Below are 22,819 nucleotides of genomic sequence, written 5' to 3'. Positions count from 1 at the left end.
CACACTTTTCTTGTCTTTGGCAAATACTTTTCAGGCCACAGTTTGCCCATCTAAACCGAGGACATGTTTGCAATTTGTGCAGCTGATGCACCAGACAATCAGATGGCGATGATCTGACTTCTGTGGATTTTAGTTCCCTTATGAAGCCTTCCAATAAAACTCACTGATCCTGCTGACAAGTGTTTAATTCTAAGATGCAGGGTTTAACCATCACTGACTGCTGTTTGTGAGTTGTTTGTACATAGTGTGGTTAGGAATATTCTCATGATTTTTGATTGGTCCCTTTGGAGCGACAAAAGCAGGATGATATGGTGAATTTGTTAGCATGTACAGTGCCTAGAAAAAGTATTCAGTCCCCTAGAAAGTCTTCCCCTTTTATTGCACCTTTACCACTGAATCAATTTAATTTGTCTTTTTTGACAAGAATTTACAAACAAAAATGTATTTAATTGGCACTACATCAAAGAAATCTGTTTTCACTTTGACATGAAAGACTCTTCTGTGGATTCTTGTCTTCAAAACCCTAAATATAATGACCACAGGCACTGAAGTTGTTCAATGAAAAATCCAGCTGGCACACCATAATATAATTCAGATAGTATTGTGTTTGATTAATTTAAGATCAGTCCTGACTCTCTTTTTCCACCAACTCCAGAGAAAAATATCTGTTAAAGCTTCACATTGTTCAAAAGCGGTAAACTGTGTCTGGCTGCTGTTTGGTGCTGTGCAGGGGTTTTTTCAGAGGTTTTTTTGGTTTGTTTGCTTCTTGTTTGTTTTGGTTTTTTTGCTGAAAACAGCTGTCTATTGAAGCCCAAAATGACAATAATGTGAGCAGAGAGTGATCCAAACTAATAAAGCCAAACGGATGAGCTGAAAGACGGCACAACATTTCTGTAGAACTGACTGAAATTGCAGCATCAGGTGATGATTCTCATGATGAGAAAGACACAAAATCATCACCCTCCAACCCATGACAGTATTAAGCTTCACACAGTAAAGACATTCTTACCCACGAGTCCAGAAAAATACAAGAACCAAGTAATCATCCAAAATAAATCATATTTGACACTGACTACAATGTTACTGTTACCACTAAAACTCAGGTTAGTTGACACCTTGTTAGGTAAAACCAGCACCATCAAGAGGCTATGGCGGCTGCTAAACTCTTCTCTGTTGATTAATGCGATTTATACTGTATTATTATAATAATACTGATTGAACAACTGAGCAAACTATAGCAATGGCTATTTAATAAGTAAATACAACAATTCATTCACCCAAAATAAATATTGAAAATGTGTCTCGTTAATCGTTTACACAATCTTTTGGTCATCTCACTTCCATTTTACTTCTGTGTTAAATTAAATAACAGTGAACCATACCTGTCAGATGCTTGATCACAAGGATCTTAAACCTCCACAGAACAAATGCAGATTATTAAATTCCATCATATGCAACCCATTCACTGCACTGAAGATTCAGTATTTTTTTCTCAAGTACTTTAAAATTCAAAAAGGTCAGTAGATTGATTAGCTTCAGTGGACAAATAGCTACACACATGTATCACAGGAAAATTACAGCATTCAACACAATTTACAGACTGTAGAAAATCTGTAACATTAAGCCATTTCTCACGAATGCTTGGCCACTCAGGTAAATAGATAGGATAAAATGTGAAGTGACGAACGGTGTAGCATTTGGTTACCATAACAGCAATGATGCAGAAATTACTTTAGACATGGGAGCAATATAGAAACATTTGAAATATACATTTTAAGCGATACTACCAATAGAACACATTCTGTATGGCGACAATCCTAATAACGTCTGCCATGCTTGACTGGGGACACAAACCAAACGATATGGTGCTTTCCGTCGCTGCAATCGGTGCGATCAGTTTGGCATAAGGGGGATATTTGGAGGCCACCTTGAGCTCTTGGTCATGTTCCTCGACATGTTCCTGAGCAGTCTTTGTATTGTGACAGGTTGCGTTTTCCAGCAGGTGGAGGCTCTTGACATTAGGGGAGGGTGTTGTTTTTGGTATGCAAAACAGTTTAAGTGCACGTACATGTTGCCGTAGTAACGATATGAACGTCTCGACCCGAGGTTTGCATCGTAACAACATGATCAGTGTTACTCATTTCACCTGTCTGAAGTTTTAAAGCTGTGACTGATTGTTGTACACGCAAATGATCTGCTTTTCCAGCTGGTGCACAGTCTCCCCCGTTTCTAAGTATTGTGGTTTATTGCTTTAAAGCCCTGTAATACAGGTTTGCTATAATCTGCAAGTCCACATTTCCCCTGACGCAGCTCACATTACTGTCACACTCACTACATGGAATAAATAATCCTGAAAACCGAGAGGGAAATGTAGAGATGAAAGGAAATGTGCGGAGGGAAAGCAAAGCAGAGAAACACCATCATGAAGTTATTGATGCATGTTTTACAGACACAGATCACTTCAATCACACTTAAACTTGAGAGCAGTCACATTACATGCATAGATCAGACCTCAATGTCATTTCAAAGAGCTACAGACACGTACACACAGATATAACACACCCACAATGACATCAATCCACTTTTTCCGTCTTTTCTCGCCGTTCCCATCACTCACCGACACCTTCATCACAATCGTTCACCACCATCTCCTCATTATATGCGCACACATACAATAGGAGTTAAATGTGCCACACAAGAAGGGACAAGTAATTACACTGCACAGACACAATTTTCCCTGAAAGCATTGACAGATGTTTTTGACACTGTGACAGGAATGCAATGCAAGCCTGGGTAAAGAGAGATTAACTCAGGTTGAAACCACCTCACCTCGCATCTATCTACACATCTCCGATCAGAGGAGATTCTGATCCGTGCTATTGACCACACAACCTGCACAAACACACAAAACCAGCAAACCAGTCAGAGGGAAAGTCATTCACATACACCTCAGAGCAGAAATGTAATGTGTGTGTCACAGAGAGACTTATCTTCCTGTTGCACATGGAATTTATAACACCGATGCCGGCAGAAGCATCGATCTTATTGGGTAACATGAAATCATATGGAAGGAGGTGAAGTACGTGTTGAGGTTAAAAAAAGAAAGACAAATGGCTCAGTAACATACTGCTCTCTTCTATTTTTCACAGGATTTTCTTACAATAAATAATCTGATATATTCCAGCTGTGTTTGTGGCCTTTTCTTCTTTTCTTCCTCTGCATGTGTTCACCTTTCTGATTCAACTTCTCCCTTCTCAAGTCACACATGAAGGTATCATCTACAATTCCATATTTAATATCAACAGGTGTACATATTTTGCCATCAATATTATTCTTGTTGCTCTTTACATTTGTGGTTTTAATGTGCATTTTGAGTAGGCGATCCTATAGCTAAGTGACTATGGGTATGAGAAAGTCTGGTTCCATTCCTGAACCCTTACAGCATACCATTTCTTGGCTCTCTTTCCCCATTTTTCCCATCTGTTTTCACTGTCAAAGCCATCAAATAGAGTTAACAAGCCACAAAAACAACAACAACAACAACAACAACAACAAAACACACACACGCATGCATTGTAATACTTTGTATTATCAAGCTCTCCATCTCTATGCTCTCTACATGTAAACCTTTTGTACAGAAAGGTGGACCGAAGTCACTATTTTCCTGTCAATTTAATGCAACAATTCCAGTGGCTGCAGGCAGAATTGCATTTCCTCTTAAAGCTAAGTTTGATTGTTTGATTAAAACAAACATTCTACTTATAAAACATTAAGTTTGAAAAGTACTCACCTGTCAGAGTTTGTCCCATGTGGAAGCCAACTTGTGCTGCAGCTCAAAGAGGAAGCCGGCCTCAAAAGTCGCTTTTTTATTGGTAGATGAGAAGTTGGGCACTTAAATTTGATTGGCCAATGGAGTAATGAGAGTAAAGTCAAAAGGAAATGTTTTGTTTATCTTGGATGTTGGACATTGATGACTTATTGTGTAACCACTAAATTAATCATTGTGGTTGGAAGAATGTTCAGAAATTGACCTGAAGTTACTGTTAAGATTGTCAAAGCCCTTCTAAAGCTCTGACCTGATTGGCCAGTTTGAAGTAGGAAGCCACGCCCTCTGTCCTGTATATACTGGGAGAGTATACTGGGAGCTTTATGGACTCATGATTAAGTGTTGGAAGTAGCTGCTTGAAAGTTTTTCCTCAAAGTTTCCCTCATTTTTTTTATTACTTTTGAAGCCTGCTATTTGTTTGGAGGTTGTAATAAACGGCTTCCTGTTTTCCACCACATTTGTTTGCCTGTGTAACGGTTTGTCCTCCATATGCCATGCAGCAGTAGATGTTCTCAACTTAGGTATAGAGTTTTGCGAAGGTTTTAAAAGAAAAAGAAAATCTGCCTCTTCAGCACTTAAATGAATTCCCTGTGTTGTGTCTGTTGATGCAGAGCAGCAGTGCATGCTACACCTGAAACCATTATGAGAGTGAAGAGAGTGAATCAGGGCATTAAGGCCTTGAGTTGGTCACCAAAACAATGTTAATTCTTTGTTTTGAAAGCCGTGCCTTGGTTGGCACCTGCTTATATCTGAACTTCTATGCCCCATTCAACTGTAAATCCTCTCAGATCCTCAGAACAACTGCTGCTAACGTTCCACAATCGAGGCTGGTGGGAGCTCGAGCCTTTGTTGTAGCTGCACAATAGCTTTTGCTTGTTTTATATTTTGTGTTACGTTATTCTCCTTTAAATATTATTTGCTTTTTGCACTTTTTTTGTTGACTGCAGGGCATTTTTTTGTATTTGAGTGGGTTTAAACTCACTATACAACTATTTAGAGCCAGGGGGAGCTGCAGATTCAGTGTTTAATGTTTTCTGCAGGTTCATTATTTGGAAGCTTTAAATTCTCAAAAAAAAAAAATTTGAAAATTCAATCATAAGTTCATTGTCACTATCATAAAGGTGGGGAATAGGAGCAAACAGCTGGAACATCTCTGCAGCTCAGTGTTCTGATCAGGTAGTCCTGCAGAGTCTCTGCGGTTGTAAAATCCTGACCTTGTGGCCAGAATGTGAACTGACATCAGGTGTCTTTTCTAGTGTTTGATACCAGAAAAAAATATTGGACATGACATTTGGAGCCGCACTAAGCCACTGAAATATGAATTATATTTCAACCCTTTACAAGATACAACCTGTAACAGATTTTTACTTCTTTGAAGACGGTTATTTATTGATGTGATATTTTACTATGCGCCAAATAACAAAAATATGTGTTTGTGGTAGTGCTAATAATAAACACCAACTCAGTTATTCTGATTTCCGTTTTAGTCATAAGTCCACTTTATCTGCTGCTGAGGAAACAGAACAGATTGTTAGTTATGTAGTTATATTTAAAAACAAATAAAATGGCATCCTGTGTACAAGTATGAATTTATGCATGCACATGTCTGGACACTGAGAAAGAGAAGAGATCCAGTTTGTGACTTCAGTGTATATGTGGTTGAGGTGTTGCTGCTAAATATTGCAAAATATACTTAATGTATGTTCAGTCCTGTCAAGCTGACTAAAAAGAATGATATCTCAAACACAGACCTCATGTGAAGTAAGAAAAGAACGATTTCCAATGAATTCATTTTAATAATCTCCTCAATAATGTTAAAAGGGCCACGAGATCAGCTTTCACTTGTACAAGGACTATTCTATGTGAAATTACTACAAAAAGAGCCATTGAGGAAACTCATGTAGACACACTTAGAGCTAATTCTGAAAGAATTCTTTCAGTCAGAGCACCCTGAACCAACCCCGAATCATCAAAGGCTGATGGAAACATCTGGTTCATCATAACCGGAGTGTGATATAAAATCCAGCAGGAACCAGGAGTTTCTTGTTCATTAGATGAACAGTCTTTGCATTTCAATGGATTTTCTTGATTGTGATGAGAATTAAAGTAATAGTAAGGAGCCTCTAAGTGTTTGAGTCAGGAAGAAGATATATCTGATAGATCAATTGTTGCTGAACATAAAAGCTGCCAGGTGGAAGATTTCTTTAGTCCTGTTTTTTAAACTTAATCCTCCTGTTGTTATTTTCTTTTTAGTTGCTACATTTTTAGGCCATAAATATATGGATTGATATTTCTGAAAACTGATACTACATTAAGATGCCAACAATCAGCTTTCACTTGAATAGCTTTACATAAAAATGCTGAAAAGAACTATGTGTGACATTAGTCTTTTTACCACAGAGAGCCCAAATTACAGGGGATCAAAGAAACTGGAATACTAACACTAAAAATGTCTCAAGATAATAAGTAAACAAGATAAAAGGTAGATGAATTCTTCATTGTAGATATAAAATTGATCAAATTGTTACAGCAGCTACAACCACAGTCAAGAACTCACATCTAACCCTGAACACAAAAGTCTCAGTGCAAAAACTATTCACAGACGTATTAAAACACCCTGAAAGCTTAGAAGAAGGTTATAAAAAGCATCTGTCATATGTTTGTGTAATAAAATGTGCAAAAATCTATGATGTAAAAAAATACACACTGTGCAAAAATGACATATGTCAAAAAATCTGTCTGTAATATAACATTATACATATATGCTTCATACCACAACTTATTAAAAATGCTAACTGATACAACCAGCAAACCAAGGAGCAAGTCTTGTGAAGGAGGAAGACTGACATGTTGTCGATGATGAAGAGAAACTTTCACAACTCTACGAGAAGCCAAGTTGTGAAAGTTGCAAGGAAAGTTCAAGAGACTGATGAAACAAAAGCAACCTCCTGCCAAAATGATTTAAAGGAAAAGAAATGAACAGCTCAGAACCAAAGCAACAAGTCATCTGTCAAACATGGTGGTGTTTGTGTTACTGGGTTATTGGATTGCCAGTGGAGCTGCCACACTAGCATTTATTGATGATCTCGCTGCTGATGGAAGCAACAGAATGAATGCTCAGACTCACGAAAACACAATAAAACTCAGTGGGTAACCTCATCATTTATGATCCTAAACAGAAAGCCAAGTCAGCCAAGGAGCTTTAGAGGGTGAAGAGGAGGGGGTATCCTCAACTAGTCAAGTTAACCAGTTGATCTTAAGAGAAAGATCACATTAATGACAGTGTAGATGGGAGAGCATCACCGTAAAACAAAACATCTGCTAAAGGCTTGATGTGCTCATTGACTACAAAGGATTTATCATTTAACTTGTGTCTGTCCAAATACTTTTTAGTACCTTGACCCTCTGTGTTAAAAGATTTGCATCTTCCACATAGTTTCTTCTGTACAAAAAAGCCTGAAAAAAACAAAGGTGTCCAAACACTCATGATCTTGACAGTATGTTGACCAACTAGTTGCCATTTACGGTCACCGTGACATTTGTGCTAATATTATTTCCTGCAGTTTCTGCATCCAGCCTCTCAAAACCTAAAATCACTTTTCCCTGTCCTCTCGACTGTACTCAGACTAAACGGAGCTGCAGCTAGCCTGGCACATACTGGTCAGCGAAGCAGGGAATTACTTTATTATCCGTAATCACAGCCCTCCAAATACCACCAATGCTCTTCATAAGCAGATGGAGTGAAATCAGATCATCTGTAAAATAAACAGAGTGGAAGTATTGCCGTGGGGTATTTTTTATTTTCTGAATGGTAAAATTTAAAGCTGGGTTCACTGGGCACTCACTAACTGAGTCTGCTGTTGGGTGCTGGACAAGCATGTGTGTGCAAAATTGTTTTCATCTGGTAATAAAAGCTGTAAAGTTAGGAGCTGCAGCGGCGTCAGTGATAATTTACACGGAGTGACCTCTGTCATGTTACAATCCAGTGATCTGGATTATTGTCGATGCACAAACATTGATTGTGGAGCGGGAAGAAGAATCACAGAACATAACAACAGTGAACATAAGTTTGCTTATCTTATCTTTTCACTTTGTTTTTATTGAATATTGGTGAACTTAGCTCTACAGATAATTGATTTTAGGAGCTAAATTTTGTGTTTTTTATGCAAACAGTCAAAAATCTAAATCTTGACTCTGTCTCCCCAATATTTAATGCTGCTTCTCAACTTTGTCCATCTACAGCATTAACAGGACAAATCCTATAAGTTTCAGTGGCATCTGTTGTTGTAAAGTTACTGTATGCCAAATGACTGCTTCTGTTTAAAACCGTCTTTTTCCTACTTTTCAGAGTGAAGGATGATGCATGACAAAATATTAAAGAACAGAACACAAATAAAACATTAATATAGCAACAAACAACCGTCTGCTATGTATACATGTTAGCGCATGTTAGTGCATGTGAGTCCCTCCTGTTGAAACTGTAGCTTATACACAGAGCAAAAATGACCTCCCACACTTCACTGGAAAAGCAAAAGTGCAGTTTAGCATTTAAGCCCCAAAAAGAAAAGATTCATGAACAAAGTATTTGATTTTTAACAAGAAGTTTTACCAAACTTGGACCACCCGGCGACAAAGATGACCCCTGTGACCTTGAAAATGAGGTCACGGTCACCAAATTCGAACTTGACCTGTGTCTTATTATGGTACACCTGTGTACCAAATATGGTGAGGCTACATCAATATTTTATCGAGTTATCACGCGGAAACCAAATTGTTACAGACAAACAAGCAAGCAAGCAAGCAAGGCCATGCAGCTGAAAACAATACCTTCTGGAACGCAGTTTTGCCGGGCGGTAATAATTCCTTAATTTATGTGCACTCGTTTCATCTCTGCTCAGTAAGAGAGTCTCTGCTGCTGTTTTGACAGTCTCCTCTGCTACTTGTCCTCGCATCATATCTGTTTCGATTCCATTATTGTGTCACTATTTCAACACAGGAGTCTACTGTGGTTCATCCAGAAGTGGACCCAGTCTGTTGATGGATCCAACAGAGCATGAAAAGATAAGAAAAGCAGAGAGAATTTGAAATGCACTTATCAACTCTGCTGTATGGATGCTCCGAGCGTAATTTCGTTGTTCTTGTGACAATGACAATAAATATTCTGATTCTGATTCTGATTCTGATTCTGAAATGAAGATAATGCTACTTGAGTGTGCGCCATTCATTGTGCTTTACAAAGCTAATGTGGCCTAATAGTCAAAATTATTATTTTATTGTTATTACTATTATTTTTGAGTGTTGCACAGAGAGCCTTTAACAAAAGAATTACAGATGGAATCGGAGACTACATTTTTAAAAATCTTGAAGTCAAATATCATGCGATGGCCTGTCAACGTCAGAGCACACAGATGTGGTTCTAAATCAGCCCTGACATGAAGAAGGAAAATAAATTTCTTTCCAGCTATCTTTACAGATATTGAATTTAATCCATTTAGCAGTGCATGGTAAACGAATCAAACTGTAGCTCCGGCCCCATTTTCCTTGTTGTTTTATGAATACATTTGGTATTTTATGCCATCCTGTCAGGGAATATTTGAAGTAGGTTGACACATCTCAGCAGCAATATAACAAATTATACTAATCTCCACATCAGAAAAGACAGAATACAAATCTGCTGCAGCATTTTCAATATGTGAAAGTTTTCAAAAGATTAATCAAACATGACAGTGAATGTACGTAGAACTTTTGCTTTTCTTGGCTTAAAGCTCACACCTAGAGCCTCCTGAGAGGAAAAAATTTCAGACTGGGGAAAGTTTGTGTTTCACAGAAGATGGACCCTGAATACTGACTGTTGGTGCCAGTACTGACTGTCCTGTACAAGGTGTTTATTAAAAATTAACCAATTGAAGCCAAAAATTTATATTCTGTCTTCTTTGTCTCAAGCAGCAGCTTAATGTTTATTCCAAACAGGAATGTTTGATGGCTATTGCTCCTTATAAAGTGGGATAAAAGGCATTTCTGAAGAAAATTTGGGGCCTAAACCCTGAATGTTCATATCACTGGACACACAGATAGAATATACCATGCTGTGGAAAAATAGTACTGCTATTATGAAGCAGGGTGCATGCAGAGGCAAATTATTCGCATATATGTGATGCTAGAGGTGAACAGTCAGTGTCGCTAATGTGATGGATAGTGCTAATGAAGGATTACAGCTATGTTCATCTAGGCAGAGGAACAGGAGTTACACTGCAGCCGTTTATCATCACTCCTGAATACCACCACTTAAGCAGATGGTTCAGGCTGGGAGGCCATAATTCTGCAAAAATAGGTACACATCTCGAGTCTGTGGGCTCGTGTGAAGAACTGGTGGTGAAAACATTAAAGTGTGCCCTTGTTCTAATGAGGACGAATCCCTGAAGGTGAAGCTTGAGTCGCAGTCAGCCTCACGGTACTGTGTGTGTTTGCGTTTCTGCCGTTTACCGCCGCAAAGATCACATTTGTTCATTTAATGAGATGGATTTAATACAGTCCAGTGAGTCTGCAGCATGAAAAAATGTTATTAAAATCTGGGGTGATTTGGTTGATTTCACTCTCAAGATAACTCTGCTATTCTTCAATGAAAAAAAAAACAAGCAAACACAGTTATTTTCAATTAGTATTTTAATTCCAAAGTCATTAGTTAAGGATCTACAAAATGCAGTTTCACAAGCACATAACTGTCCCTCCAGTTTAATTTTTTTTCAGTGTTATTATTCCTCTTGGGATGAAGGTGCAGGGCTTATTATGATGCATAACAGGATAAGTCACACGTTACTATTCTGCCCCCTGCAGGACAGACACTGTAAGGCAACAGTACGTTACAAGATCTCTGTAAACAGAGCAGGCACAGCACAGATAGTCCTTACTTTCACTGAATCAAAGCCAGACCAACTGGAACCATTAAAAACAAAAACAATGTTCCTTTTAGAACACGTTTTAACATACAGCATGTGTTTCTACGCAGCAGGTTAGTCCGTATGAATCTAGGGTTTTTAAAATAAAGTGCCTTATAAAACAGAGGAGCACCCTGAGTCATAAAGTCTGACATGAGTACAGGTAGACCAGACAATGATGTTACAGATGGAAATGCTACATGCACACTGTGCAGCAGTTCTCCACAGGCTTCACATCCCTATTAAAAAACTAAACTTTAAGAGATGAAGTGGTCATGTATTTTTATTTTTAAAAACCCTCTGCTTGCATCAGGATTTCAACAACCCCCTTTTTCTCAGTTTCACAGTTTCCCCTCTAACGCTCTCCTTTTTAAAAGACACGACACAAACACAAGCTTGGTCCTTTTCCAGATTTGACAGTGAAATGATGTTTGTGGAATGACATAAAGGAGCATCAGGTCCAAATGAATGAAATTTTAACCTGTTAGTAGTTGGTTTCCAGTTCTAAAGGACTAATCAAGCAACGACAAAGCAAACAAATAAATCAGCACTACCATTGTAACGCGTTTGGTCACAACGAGTGGGAATGACTTCTATGTAATTACATTAAAACTTGTTCAGTCATGTTTTAGTAATAGCTTTTGGGAAATATTATGGGTTGGTCAGAATGGCAGTAATGACACGGCTAAGCTGTGTTTGTTTAATATAAAATTCTCTACTTCTGCTAAAATTCTAAACACTTTCACGGCCTAATATAATAAGAAAGTGTTTTAGAGGACAACAGAAAACACATTTAAGCTACAATCTGCATTTGTTATTGGACTGGTGTGTGCCCTGAAGGCACCACTTGTAGATTGAGCTAAACATAAATCACAAAATCTCATTTAGAATGAGTTAAAATAAGTATTTAGTCAGTCCTCAGCATGGCAGATGAACTGCTGGAGTCTCTCTAACTCAAAATTAATAATTAATCTCAGCCCGTCTCCTTCTGTCATGTGCCAATCTGTACCTGAAATTATACTGGACATCGATTCATCCTATTAAAGCACTTCTATATTTTGCAGTTTCTTTCTGAGCATCCTTAAAAGCCTTTATTGAAAGAGAATTAAATCCCTTCTGAAAGTTGATGCTCCTGATAAAAACAAAAATGTTTAACTTTTACTTGTGAGAAAGAGGTAGAGCAAAAGGAGAAGAAAAACATGCACGAGCTGGCAATAAACTGCACGTCTTCCTTTCTTCCCTTCTCTTCTAGCAGAGCAGAGTGATGGCAATTGATGGGCTGTGATCGGCGGTGACGGTGTTTGAGTGGGCGGGGCTGAAGAGCGGCCGGTCACTGAGCGTGCTCAGGAGATGATGAGAATGCCAAAGTGTTTCTTGAGCTGCTCGAGGAAGATGAAGGTGAGCACTGTTTGAGGAACCAAGCGGATCCCTGCAGGAACAAGACCCTGCGACAAAATGTAGCGTTAGATCACTGTTTGTACTTTGCTTGGCCAATAAAACAAACAATGCTTTAATTTGCTATTTTTGAGATCTTATCCAGAGTGACGCTGAGTTTCAAGAAGGTGGCAGGCAGAATAGGGTGATCTTCTGGTGAAATAAGCCAAAATATAAAGTTTTTGTTCTTTATGAGCAGCTGTTTGGAATCAGAGGAACACATTTTTAAAACCAAATACTTCACCATTACATTATAACCCTATTTTTTAATTTTTACTTCACTTGGGCCTCTTTTTGTACAACAATCTGATTAATTAAAAATGATATTATTAGGAAAACATACACACACACACACATTCTAAATCACACTGATAAATCAAATTCCAGACCAACAAAGCAAAAATGATCATGTCTTCACTTGGTTTGCATTTATAGATGGCATTTTTAATCTAATGTCTGCAGTTGATGCAGTTTTGTCAGAGAAATGGACAACCTCTGTTAGGCTCCAAAATCTCCAAACTTTGTATGAAGCTTTATATCATGACTCTTTACTTGCATGTACTACAGACAGTGAAACCCTGCATTTATTTTTAAATAGAAAGATTCCGCAGGACTGATTTAAAGTATTTTAGTTGTAATCCTGTGTTTAGTTGACTGCCGGGCTGGATGCTGCTGTCTGTCTTTATTATTTACTAGGAAAACAGGAAGCCACAAGCATTGTCACAAAGAAAGAAGAGCACAGCCACTTCTTTTTATAGGACTAGAGGTGATTTAAGATGAATGCTGTTAGAGCATCCACTGCTAGGGAGGAATTTATTTGCTCAACAGCAGCCAGGGAACAATTCCTACTTCTCAGGAAAAATCAAACCATCATGGGATATTCCTCACGAGTCAAATTAACACATTTTAGTGATAAATATCTAGCATGTAGGACTGTTTTACCTTATAAAATGCCATCGGACCGAGCTTAGCAGTTTCTCGTAAGCAATGTGTCACCCCCTGAAGACAGAGACATGCCGGGTTAAAATGGATGCTCAGATATAGATAAAGAAACAGAGTGGACTGAGAGAATTAGATTCAGGATAAAGAAGGATGTACTCACTGTGTACTCTCCTTTAGAGTTCATCAGCCTCGTCTTCATTACATCCAAAGGTTGACACAGGAACGTAGCGCAGCCTCCCTGCAGAGGAGCAGTTCAGTCAGCAAAGGGGCCTGGTGAACTTTACACCGACTGACTCTGGCTTCCAGTGCACAAGGATAAAATCAGGTACTCACAGCAATGAAGCTGGAAAGAAAGTGTGTGAAGATGTTGTCTCCCATCATGCCGGTTCCCAACACCAGCTGCTTGGCCTGGTCGTAGCAGGCCAACTGAAGATGGAAATGTAAAGGGTAGAAGCAGAAAACTGGTGAAATTTTACTGGGGAAAAGAAATATTTAGGAAGATGCACCCCACAATCTCTCACTGCTTTTAAATCAGAGCTCAGATATTTGCCTGTGTTTGTTTTCAAATGTATACATTTGGACTGTTTTAACAAATTTGTGCACATGGCGCTAATATACTGGAATGAAAACTGTAAAGCACACTAACTGTTGGTCATTATGTACAGTCAGTCAGAAAAACAACAAATATGAATCAGTCCAAGTGACAACATTTGAATATTTCAGTTTTTGGCTCCCTCTAGTGGTAAGACAAAAATGTTACATTGATACATTGAGTAACAATACTGCTGGTTTCACAACACTAAAAGAATTGTTACTATAACAGTTATACAATGATCATACCGATCAGGTTTTGGGATGGAAGGTATCTTTTAACTCAGTGTTTTGTTAAATGTATTGGTGCAGGTGCACTTCATTAACACTCTGTGGTAAAATTTTAGAGCACAACCAGTTTTCTGCTAACTTTCAGTGCATTCTGGACTGAACCTTATTGTCTGGTCTATAGGTAATCCATTCAAATTATAAAACATTTTTCAGTTCTCTCTACCTCTAGCCATGGTTGTGCTGTTTCCTTTGAGGTGCTGGACTTTATACTGCAGTAAAAGCGGGCCCACAGTGAGCCCTCACTACACTCTCTTAGTGTTCTTTGTTATCAGTTGTAGCATCAGAAGCTCCAGAGCAGCTTATGAATGAATTAAATCAAATATTAACAGCGTTATCTCGCTGTAGTATAATAATTAAACACTCCATGAGTTGCCCCAAGAAGCTTACATAACTGTACTTCTATGTAGTTATTCATTGATCTTATACCTGAGAATTCAAAAGGATTTTTGACTTAATTATATTTGTACCAAAAACCCCACAAAGATTGCAGATTTTGAGAAAGTATGACTTGCCTGCCCCACAGTGACCATCGCTCCTCTGCTGGAAGCCATGGAGGCTCCTGAGAACAGTTTCCTTAAACCCTCTGCAAAGACAGGATGGAGATCAAAGATCAGATATGATGCCATTTTTTTTTCCTGAAGATGAAATACCAACCGACAATATTCTGCTTTGGATTTACCTTCTCTGAAGACTCTGAAGAGTCCATCAAAGGCATGTTTATAACTGCAAAAAAACCATAAATTAAGTGTTTATTTACTCGGAAATTTACATTTAAACTGCTTTTTGGTTGTTCTTTCTTTTTCCTTAGATACATAATTACAACACTCACTTTCTCCTCAGTTCTGGTGGTAGCTTCATGTCATTCTGCATCCTAGAGGAAAAAATGAAAAATGAGATCTTTTGAATTCCACTGTTTGATGACTGATTTTGAGCAGGATTGTCATAGTATGTTACCTGACGTTCACCATGTCTGCCGGTGTTCCAACAAACCCACCAGTGAAACCTGTTGGCAGAAAAACCCTGTTGGAGCATTGTCCTTTATAGAAGTCTGACATAAGTGAATGAGACCAAGAGAGAGAAAGAGGTATGAAGCAAGAAGAAGCAGAATATGTGTGTGTGCTGTCACCTCCAAAGGCTCCCAGCAGGACCTTCTGGTAAAAGGGCATCGGGCCCTTGTTTGTGCTGCCCATCATGTCCCTCACGGTCTCATAGATGGCGAATCTGGTGAGCGAATAGGACATCTGAAAAAGAAAGAAAAAACATACATTTATATTTTTCAGCCACTAGGGGGAGCCTTGGGCAAAACTATTAAACTTACACAATGTTGTTGCAAGAACAAGATCAAACTTATCCAACTCTTTCTCAACATCCAGTGGCTGTAATTAAACCTTTCTTTCTCACTGAAGTCACCTTTTGTCTCCTGCAGCATTTGCAGACCTGAACACACAGTTGTTCTTGTACACTATATAAAAACTGTCCTATTGTTAGTGTCCTGGTGCCATAAACCAACGTGCTCAGTTAAAAATAGCAGCTTAACAAAAAGTCAGAATAACCACATGCCATGTTTAAAGAGCAAGCCTTAAACGTAACTGCTATGCACTTGTTAGAATTTGCCTGTTAAAGCAGCAAACTGGTTCTATAATGAAGCTGATTCTTAGAATAAACAGGTTGAGGAAAGAAATTATCATGATCAGCAGTAGTAGTAGAAGTAGCAGTAGTAGTAGTAGGATGTCTACATTACTTAATGTTTAACTCTAATCTGCAAATCATAGGATTAAATCAGATTTGGTGATAAAACAATAGTGATACACTGATATAGAAACTGTCCACCTCCATGTTTTTTACTTCTTTTCTTTAATGTGTTTCAAGGAGAGATCATTCTTGTATCCTTATTGAGTTTTAATTACATGCAAAACGTATTTATATGTCTGCATTGTTTGTTGATGAGCTAATATTATTGCCTGCGCACCTCCGCAAACAGACTAAAGTTTTTTTCTCCTGGTCTTTATTACAAATTAGAAATGATCAATAACTATGAATATAGACTGGCAGAAAATATTTTATTGTGGTTTATTTTTCAGCTATATAAGCCAGCCTTCGTGTAAAAGTGCAAACAAAGGAGCACAACAACACACACACAGGCCGATAATCAGACTGCACTCAGATCAATGTACCTGTCTACACAGAGAAGCAGAGAGGCCGTTGTAAAGAGCCAACACGCCATCGTTCTTCATCACATGGATGGCCATCCCCAACATCCTCTTCTTCACCTCCTGCTGCGTCTGCAGGTGCACCTGCAAAAACAGTCGTATTAGAATTCAGGTCATTTTAAAGCCACGTATGGCAACATTGTGACATGATAAAGAATGCAGACAAAAAAATCTATAATGACAATTTGAAAGAAATTGTTTTGTGGAGTAATTTGATCTGTCATGTAGCTAAATGTACCACCGCTTAGAAGGATTCTCCAGCCATTTAGTTGTGGTGATGTTGGGGGACTTTACATAAAGCAAAAGCTGAGACATCCTGAATTTGAGTCTGTAGTATTGGTCAAACCCAAAAACATAGGTTCCTACGTTTCCCATAATGCAAATCCACGTTGTTTCAATAAAGAAGGTAGAAGAGGAGGATTCAAGCATTTATAAGATCATGCCCAAGGCCTCTAAAGGTTTTAACAATCCTCGGTGTGGTCCAACCTTTGGTCCTTTGTTATAATCATGATTTCGGTATGAATGTCAGAGTCCTTTAAAACACAATGTCTTTACTAAATGAAGGCACAGTTCAACTCATAAATCTCTAAGTCATTTCAGCTGACTCACTGCCAGCTTCTATCCTGCTGGTCCACACCGACACACTGGTTCCAGCACAAACCGACTCGGACAGCAAGTTAAACATTTAGTTCACAGTTTGGTTCAAGCGCTCAATGATTTCCAAAATCCAAATCTTGGTTGCAGCTCACTGGATTTCAAGGCATCGGCAGTGACTCCAGTCTAACAGAAGTTATCTAGAACAATAAATTTTTCAAACATTCTGAGCATACAACTTTTCAAGTGGGAAACCAGGCTTCAAATAAAACCTCCGTTTACCAAAAAAAACGGATTCAAAGGATTTTTCTTACTGAGTTTCTCCTAAACTCTTCATCATGTAATTTCAGGGTACACGGAGCCAGTAGCAAATGACTTTTACAACAAAAAAGAAAAAAGAAAAAAAAGAAAAACACAACAGCTAACAGCTCTGTGAGGTTGTATTTAGACACTGCAGTGTATTGAGCTAAATGCTAATGCATGCTAATATGCTATAATCACAACAATAACTTTATACATACCTTTAAAAAAACAAAGTGCTTTAGTGTAAAAACAGATAAATATCCAAAACATAAAATAAATAATTACAACAAATTCCAACAGTTAAGAATAAGTCATAAGATAATTGTGTGCATCTTAGAGTAGCAAAGGCAAAGACAATGTTAGCATGCTGATATTTAGCAGATAATGTTAAACCGGTTCACCATCACACTGCAAATCAGCACTAAAAAGAACATACAGCTGACGATTCCAGTTTTGTCATTACATTTGCAGGTTCTTCTTTTAAATTAACCAAAATTTTCATCAACTTTAAATCTTGATTTGATGATGGTGTTGAATGAAAAGTTTTTTTGCCAATCCATCAGTGGAAAGTTATAACCAGGTGGGCTGAAAACTTTGAGCTTCTGAATGTACGAGAGGTAAAACTATTGGGCATCACTGTCAGGAAACCATAAGTATCTACCAGTCTGTGTAGTTTGAGCATAACTGCTACAACGTTTTCTGTGATGCACCATTGAAGGGAATGTGTTCGGTGCAGTGGGGCCTGCTGGCAAAACACATGAAAGAGGGAAAGCACAAAGGAAATTAAAGGCTATCTTTGGTGATTTTCCCATGAAAAGACCAAACATAACAACAAACTACACTTAAAACGACGTAATAACAAGGACTGAGGAGCAACCTGCAGCAACTTTAGCTTCAGAATCTCATATTTAGCAGCATTCTGCCTCCATCGGCTGCATCAAAAGTCTCAATATATTTACTTTTGGCTCTTTCCTGGGGTGAATTTTCCTAAACGCATAGAAAATATAAATGCCAGAATAGAGGCTGTAACTGGCAACACCGCATATTGCATCTCAACTTTGAGATGAAATTTTCTCTAAGAACACTAATTAGTCACACTGTTGTTACTGGGATGATGACAGACATGAGCTGGTCGGTTATTTTAGGAGGCAGGCAGCTCCTCATGTCTGCAGCAGGTTTCAAAATCACATCTATTTCAATAAACTGACCATATATTTGAAATCTAGACGGTTACTTCCACCATCAAGACTTCATCAAGCCACATTATAGCAGAAGAAAAGTATTTGTACTAGCTTTTATCCTACGTTTCTCGTGCTTACACAAAGTGTCCCAGAGCTCTAAAATAATCTTAGCAGCTCCTGTTTGTATGCATTTTTGCATTTCTTTACTCTTATGTGTTTTAGTTACATGTAGCCTTTTTATATTTGAAGAGCATGACTTACGTGTTTGTGGTTTCGCTGCTGTGTGTGCTCAGCCCTCAGGGGTTGCCGTTGTTACGCTATCAGCAAACTAGGATGTATTTGCACAGAAATATTTGTGCACACTCACTGTGAAATGTTACACCGAAGAGAGCCGAAAGGGCTAAAATATCGTTTTCTTTTTCTTAAGGCGAGGTCAAATTAAATCTTGTTTGGCAACTCTGCAAAGTAACTTCAAGACAACAGCAGGGCAGGATCTCTGAGGGGTAAATGCACATCTGGGTTGAAGCAGACAAGGAAATCAATACACCATGACCAGAGAGTCTTTACTAAATGATACGTGTGTTTGATCAATACATACACTACCATTCAAAAGTTTGGGGTCACTCAGGCCATTTCATGTTTTTCATGAAAACACACACTTTTATTCATGTGCTAACATAACAGCACAAGTGTTTTCCAATCATCAATGAGCCTTTCAACACAACTAGCTAACACTATGTAGCATTAGAACACAGGAGTGATGGTTGCTTGAAATGTTCCTCTGTACCTTTATGTAGATATTCCATTAAAAATCAGCCATTTCCTGCTAGAATAGTCATTTACCACATTAACAATGTCTAGACTGGATTTTTGATTAATTTAATGCTATCTTCAGTGGAAAAAAATGGCTCTTCTTTCAAAAATAAGGACATTTCTAAGCCACTCCAAACTTTTGAACAGTCATGTCTGTCTCTGCTGAAAGTTGCATCCATTCCTTTAAATTACAGTTCAGAACTTCTAAATTTAGATGCCCTGCCGTACAATATACAGGATTATGGAGCACAGCATTGCAAAGTCCCAATCCTCCTCAGTGTCGGGTCACAGGGAACACAACAGGTCTTTTGTGCCTTATTGTTACTAATACACAGCGTTAGACCAAAACTTACGTTACACGAGAGTAAAAGGAAGCTATTAAAGCTGCAGTGGAGCACACCTCATTATTTTGAAAGTCATTTTACATGTGATTTATGCAAACAATGCAAACCAAATCTGCAGTGTGAGGAAACGGTGTAACAGCACCTGAAATACACAAACTGTATGCTATGCAACAGTCACCAGATTTGACTTAATCAGGCACCAGTCTGCTCTCACAGTGGATCTCAGTGAGTGCTCTCATTTCGAACATGGTGTTGAAACAGCACGGACATGTCGACAAGTTTGTTCTGCATTTTCACTTACTCGAGCCTCTGAGCTAACGTCATTTTTTTTACTGGATTCATTCCAGTAGATCTTATCAAATCTGACTAACTGACTTGTCATGTTTTGTGATGAATGAAGGCTCGCATCCAAAACTCGTCAGCATTAGAGACACTCGGCCTGGATACTGAGTCCTAACACAGGACTTGACAACAGCTACTCAGCTCTGCGGTCTACCTTTTAATCAATGAGTTCTTTGTTTGTAACCTGGAAGAAAAAAAATATTTGAGCCACAAAAAATCTTTCCTGGTTCCTTGAAAAAAAAACTGTAAGGATTTCCTTTGCAGGTTTTTATTAATTTTCAGTGATAATTCACAAGTTTTAACTTTCATATATCATTAAATTTGGTCATTTTCTGGTTTATTTCCTTCTCTGTGACAATAAATTGAGTATCTTGGTGTCATCTTGGGCTTTGGGGAATGCTGACCAACATTTTTATCATTTTTTTACATTACTGGCAAACTACTAATTGATTAATCCATAAAATAACTGATAGCTTAATCGGCAATGAGAATAAGCATTGGCAACAGCCATAATAGACAGGCACACATTTGATTGTTAAATTTTTGGTGAAAGCAGCACACTAAGCTGTACTTTCTATTGCATCACCAGTTAATAAGCATGCTTGGCCAGACACGAAGCCCTCCAGAGGACTATTTCACTGCAAGGTGATGATTAGCAGCCTTGACCACATAGTTATGCACCACATGACTTCCTGAGGACCAGTTTGTCTGACCAAAGTCATGTGCCGCTGAGTATTCCGGCATGTGGATGAGATGTGAGGCTTCACTCCTCTGCAACATCAACCTGTCAGGTGATGACAAGCTGCTCTCTAGTGAATGTGAGGGAGCACATGCAGCTATCCAGTCTGACCTGTGTCCTACATCCCCACCAGCTTCTTATAGCTCCAGGCATTACAGTGATGCCATGGATGACATGTGACACCCTCACAGCTGCTATAGGAAGCACACACTGACATCTGATGCCACACGATGAGTCGATGAGCCCTGTCGTTGGCGGGTAGTTGCGGGATATGTTGTCCTCTACTGTGAACAGCTGGCGTGCAGGCCTGCGACCCCCCCCAGCCCCTCACCTTGATGAGATCCAGAGGATGCGTGCAGCAGGCGGCTCCGCAGGACGCCAGCCCACCGAAGTACCACCGGGACATCCGTTTCTCGGTCATGGCAGCAGCCGTCGTCCGGTGCAGCTACACTCGGGGCTGACTTCCTCTCTCTACGCGTCCGTTTTCAGTTGGCAGCTTCCAACGTCCTGTTGGCAGCAGCTCGTGGTCTACAGGACACCGACAGCCTCGTTAATCTTCAAACATGCCGATAAGGGAGTGCGCCACGGACCGGGGACTTTGGGCTCGAGCAGCATTGCACGCACGCTGCCACATGTTAGTGCGCGTAAAAGGCCGTGTGCGTGTGTGTAGGTGTACGTGTGTGTGCGCGCACGCTCTGCCCGCTGTGTTCGGTGGAGGAAGAAGCTACAGACAGAAAAGAGCGCAGCCAATTGCCTCTGTGGACGCCGGAGCTGCCTACCCGCCCCGGGGGCCCGAGATCCAAAGGTCAACAGCGGGGTATGAGTATGGTGAAGTCTTGTACAGCACAGAGCACTACATACCCCACTGTCACCGCCACAGAACTGTCATGTGGTTTTTAAAGCGACAGGCCGCCTGTGCGCAGCTGCAGAGCACTCAGCCCTCAGCCTGTCTCTTTAAGAGTCCACATTCTCAAACCGGCGCAAACTACACATTAAAAAGAAATGGGTTGGCACACAGAGTGCGTGGTTTGGTGAGATAACGTGTTGTTTGCATGGGATAGTGGAGCAGGGTGTTCCACTGTGGTGAGTTCATGTGCCTTAAAAGCTGCTTTGCCAAGTTTATGCCAACCTTTGAGACCAAAGAATGTTTGTAGTTGTTTAGTGTGGTGATAGCAACGTTACAGAATTGTTCTCATATGTATACTATGTACACTGTGAATATTCTGTACATTTAAATACAATGCAATATCAAACTTTAAATATATACAAGAATCTTTGCAACATTAGTTCTTCTCTGTTTTTTTGCTCATGAAAGAATCTGTGCATTTACCATTTGTGAGGCATTAAGCTGCAAAGACCAAGGACAAAGACCAAGGACTTACAAGTGAATTACAAACGCAGCTTTAATTTCACACAAAAAAAAGACAGTTACAAAAAGCAAAACTAAATTTAGGCCGGTAAAAGAGGTCAAAAAACCAAACTAAACTAAGCAACACAACAGCCCAGCACTAACTACAACAATGATACATAAAAAAAGCACATGATAGTGCAATTGGTCTACTTAGTCCAAAGAATGATAATAATAAAAAAACACATCCTAAATATGCCTAATTACCAACACAAATCAAATGAGTAAAGTAATATTTAAATCAAATAAACCTTGTCCACCCCTTGAAGTGGAGACACTTGATATGATCTGATTGTGGCTCTGGTATAAAAACTTGCTGCTCCCTGATGGTCTCATTTACCTGAAGCCAGCCAGGTCAATGCAACCACAGAAGACAGGATATCCAGCACTAGTAAGACAAAGAAAAGATAAGTACAACTATAAAAAGTGAACATGCTGAACATGAATGTTTGCAACGCCCATAAATTACTGGCGTGTTGTTTGAAATGCTAAATTGTGTTTTTTTATGTACAATATCAGTGTAAAGTCATGTGTTTTTTGTTTTTTTGAGTTTTTGTATTGATATTCCTTAAATGTTGCACCATCCCCTTTTTCTACCGAAACAATGCAAATTTCCCCACTGTGGGATTAATGAAGACTCGTTGTATCATAAATTATTGTATGAGAGTTAGGAAAAACAACCTCACAAGGGAAATCAAGTCATTTTGCTGCAATGATAGCATTTCAGTCACCATGTAGGGGCTGCCTGATAGGAGCAGAACTGTATTGTATGAGTTGAATTTGCGATATAAATCGTTTTAAAACTGGTAGAACAACTGGGTTGATTAAAATCTGGGGCACAGAGCAGGTGAAATAATCCAGAAACA

General features: G+C 39.0%; 1 protein-coding gene across 1 annotated transcript; it reads right to left on the bottom strand.

The window, feature by feature from the left end:
- Nucleotides 1–10,471: 10,471 nt before the first annotated feature.
- Nucleotides 10,472–21,427, bottom strand: slc25a10b (solute carrier family 25 member 10b). Its single transcript, XM_022208575.2, has 11 exons — nucleotides 20,877–21,427; nucleotides 16,194–16,313; nucleotides 15,146–15,260; nucleotides 14,974–15,022; nucleotides 14,849–14,890; nucleotides 14,699–14,742; nucleotides 14,532–14,602; nucleotides 13,471–13,563; nucleotides 13,298–13,375; nucleotides 13,138–13,194; nucleotides 10,472–12,206 (listed from the first exon to the last, which is right to left on the bottom strand). Exons 1-11 carry the CDS (start codon nucleotides 20,964–20,966, stop codon nucleotides 12,105–12,107), a joined length of 861 nt encoding a protein of 286 aa, XP_022064267.1. The 5' UTR covers nucleotides 20,967–21,427; the 3' UTR covers nucleotides 10,472–12,104.
- Nucleotides 21,428–22,819: the final 1,392 nt, after the last annotated feature.

The sequence above is a fragment of the Acanthochromis polyacanthus genome, chromosome 3 (assembly GCF_021347895.1).
Source record: "Acanthochromis polyacanthus isolate Apoly-LR-REF ecotype Palm Island chromosome 3, KAUST_Apoly_ChrSc, whole genome shotgun sequence".
In the NCBI taxonomy this organism is placed as follows: Eukaryota; Metazoa; Chordata; class Actinopteri; family Pomacentridae; genus Acanthochromis; species Acanthochromis polyacanthus.
Note: the sequence above shows the minus strand (reverse complement) of the source record. Positions and strands in the feature narration are given on the sequence as shown.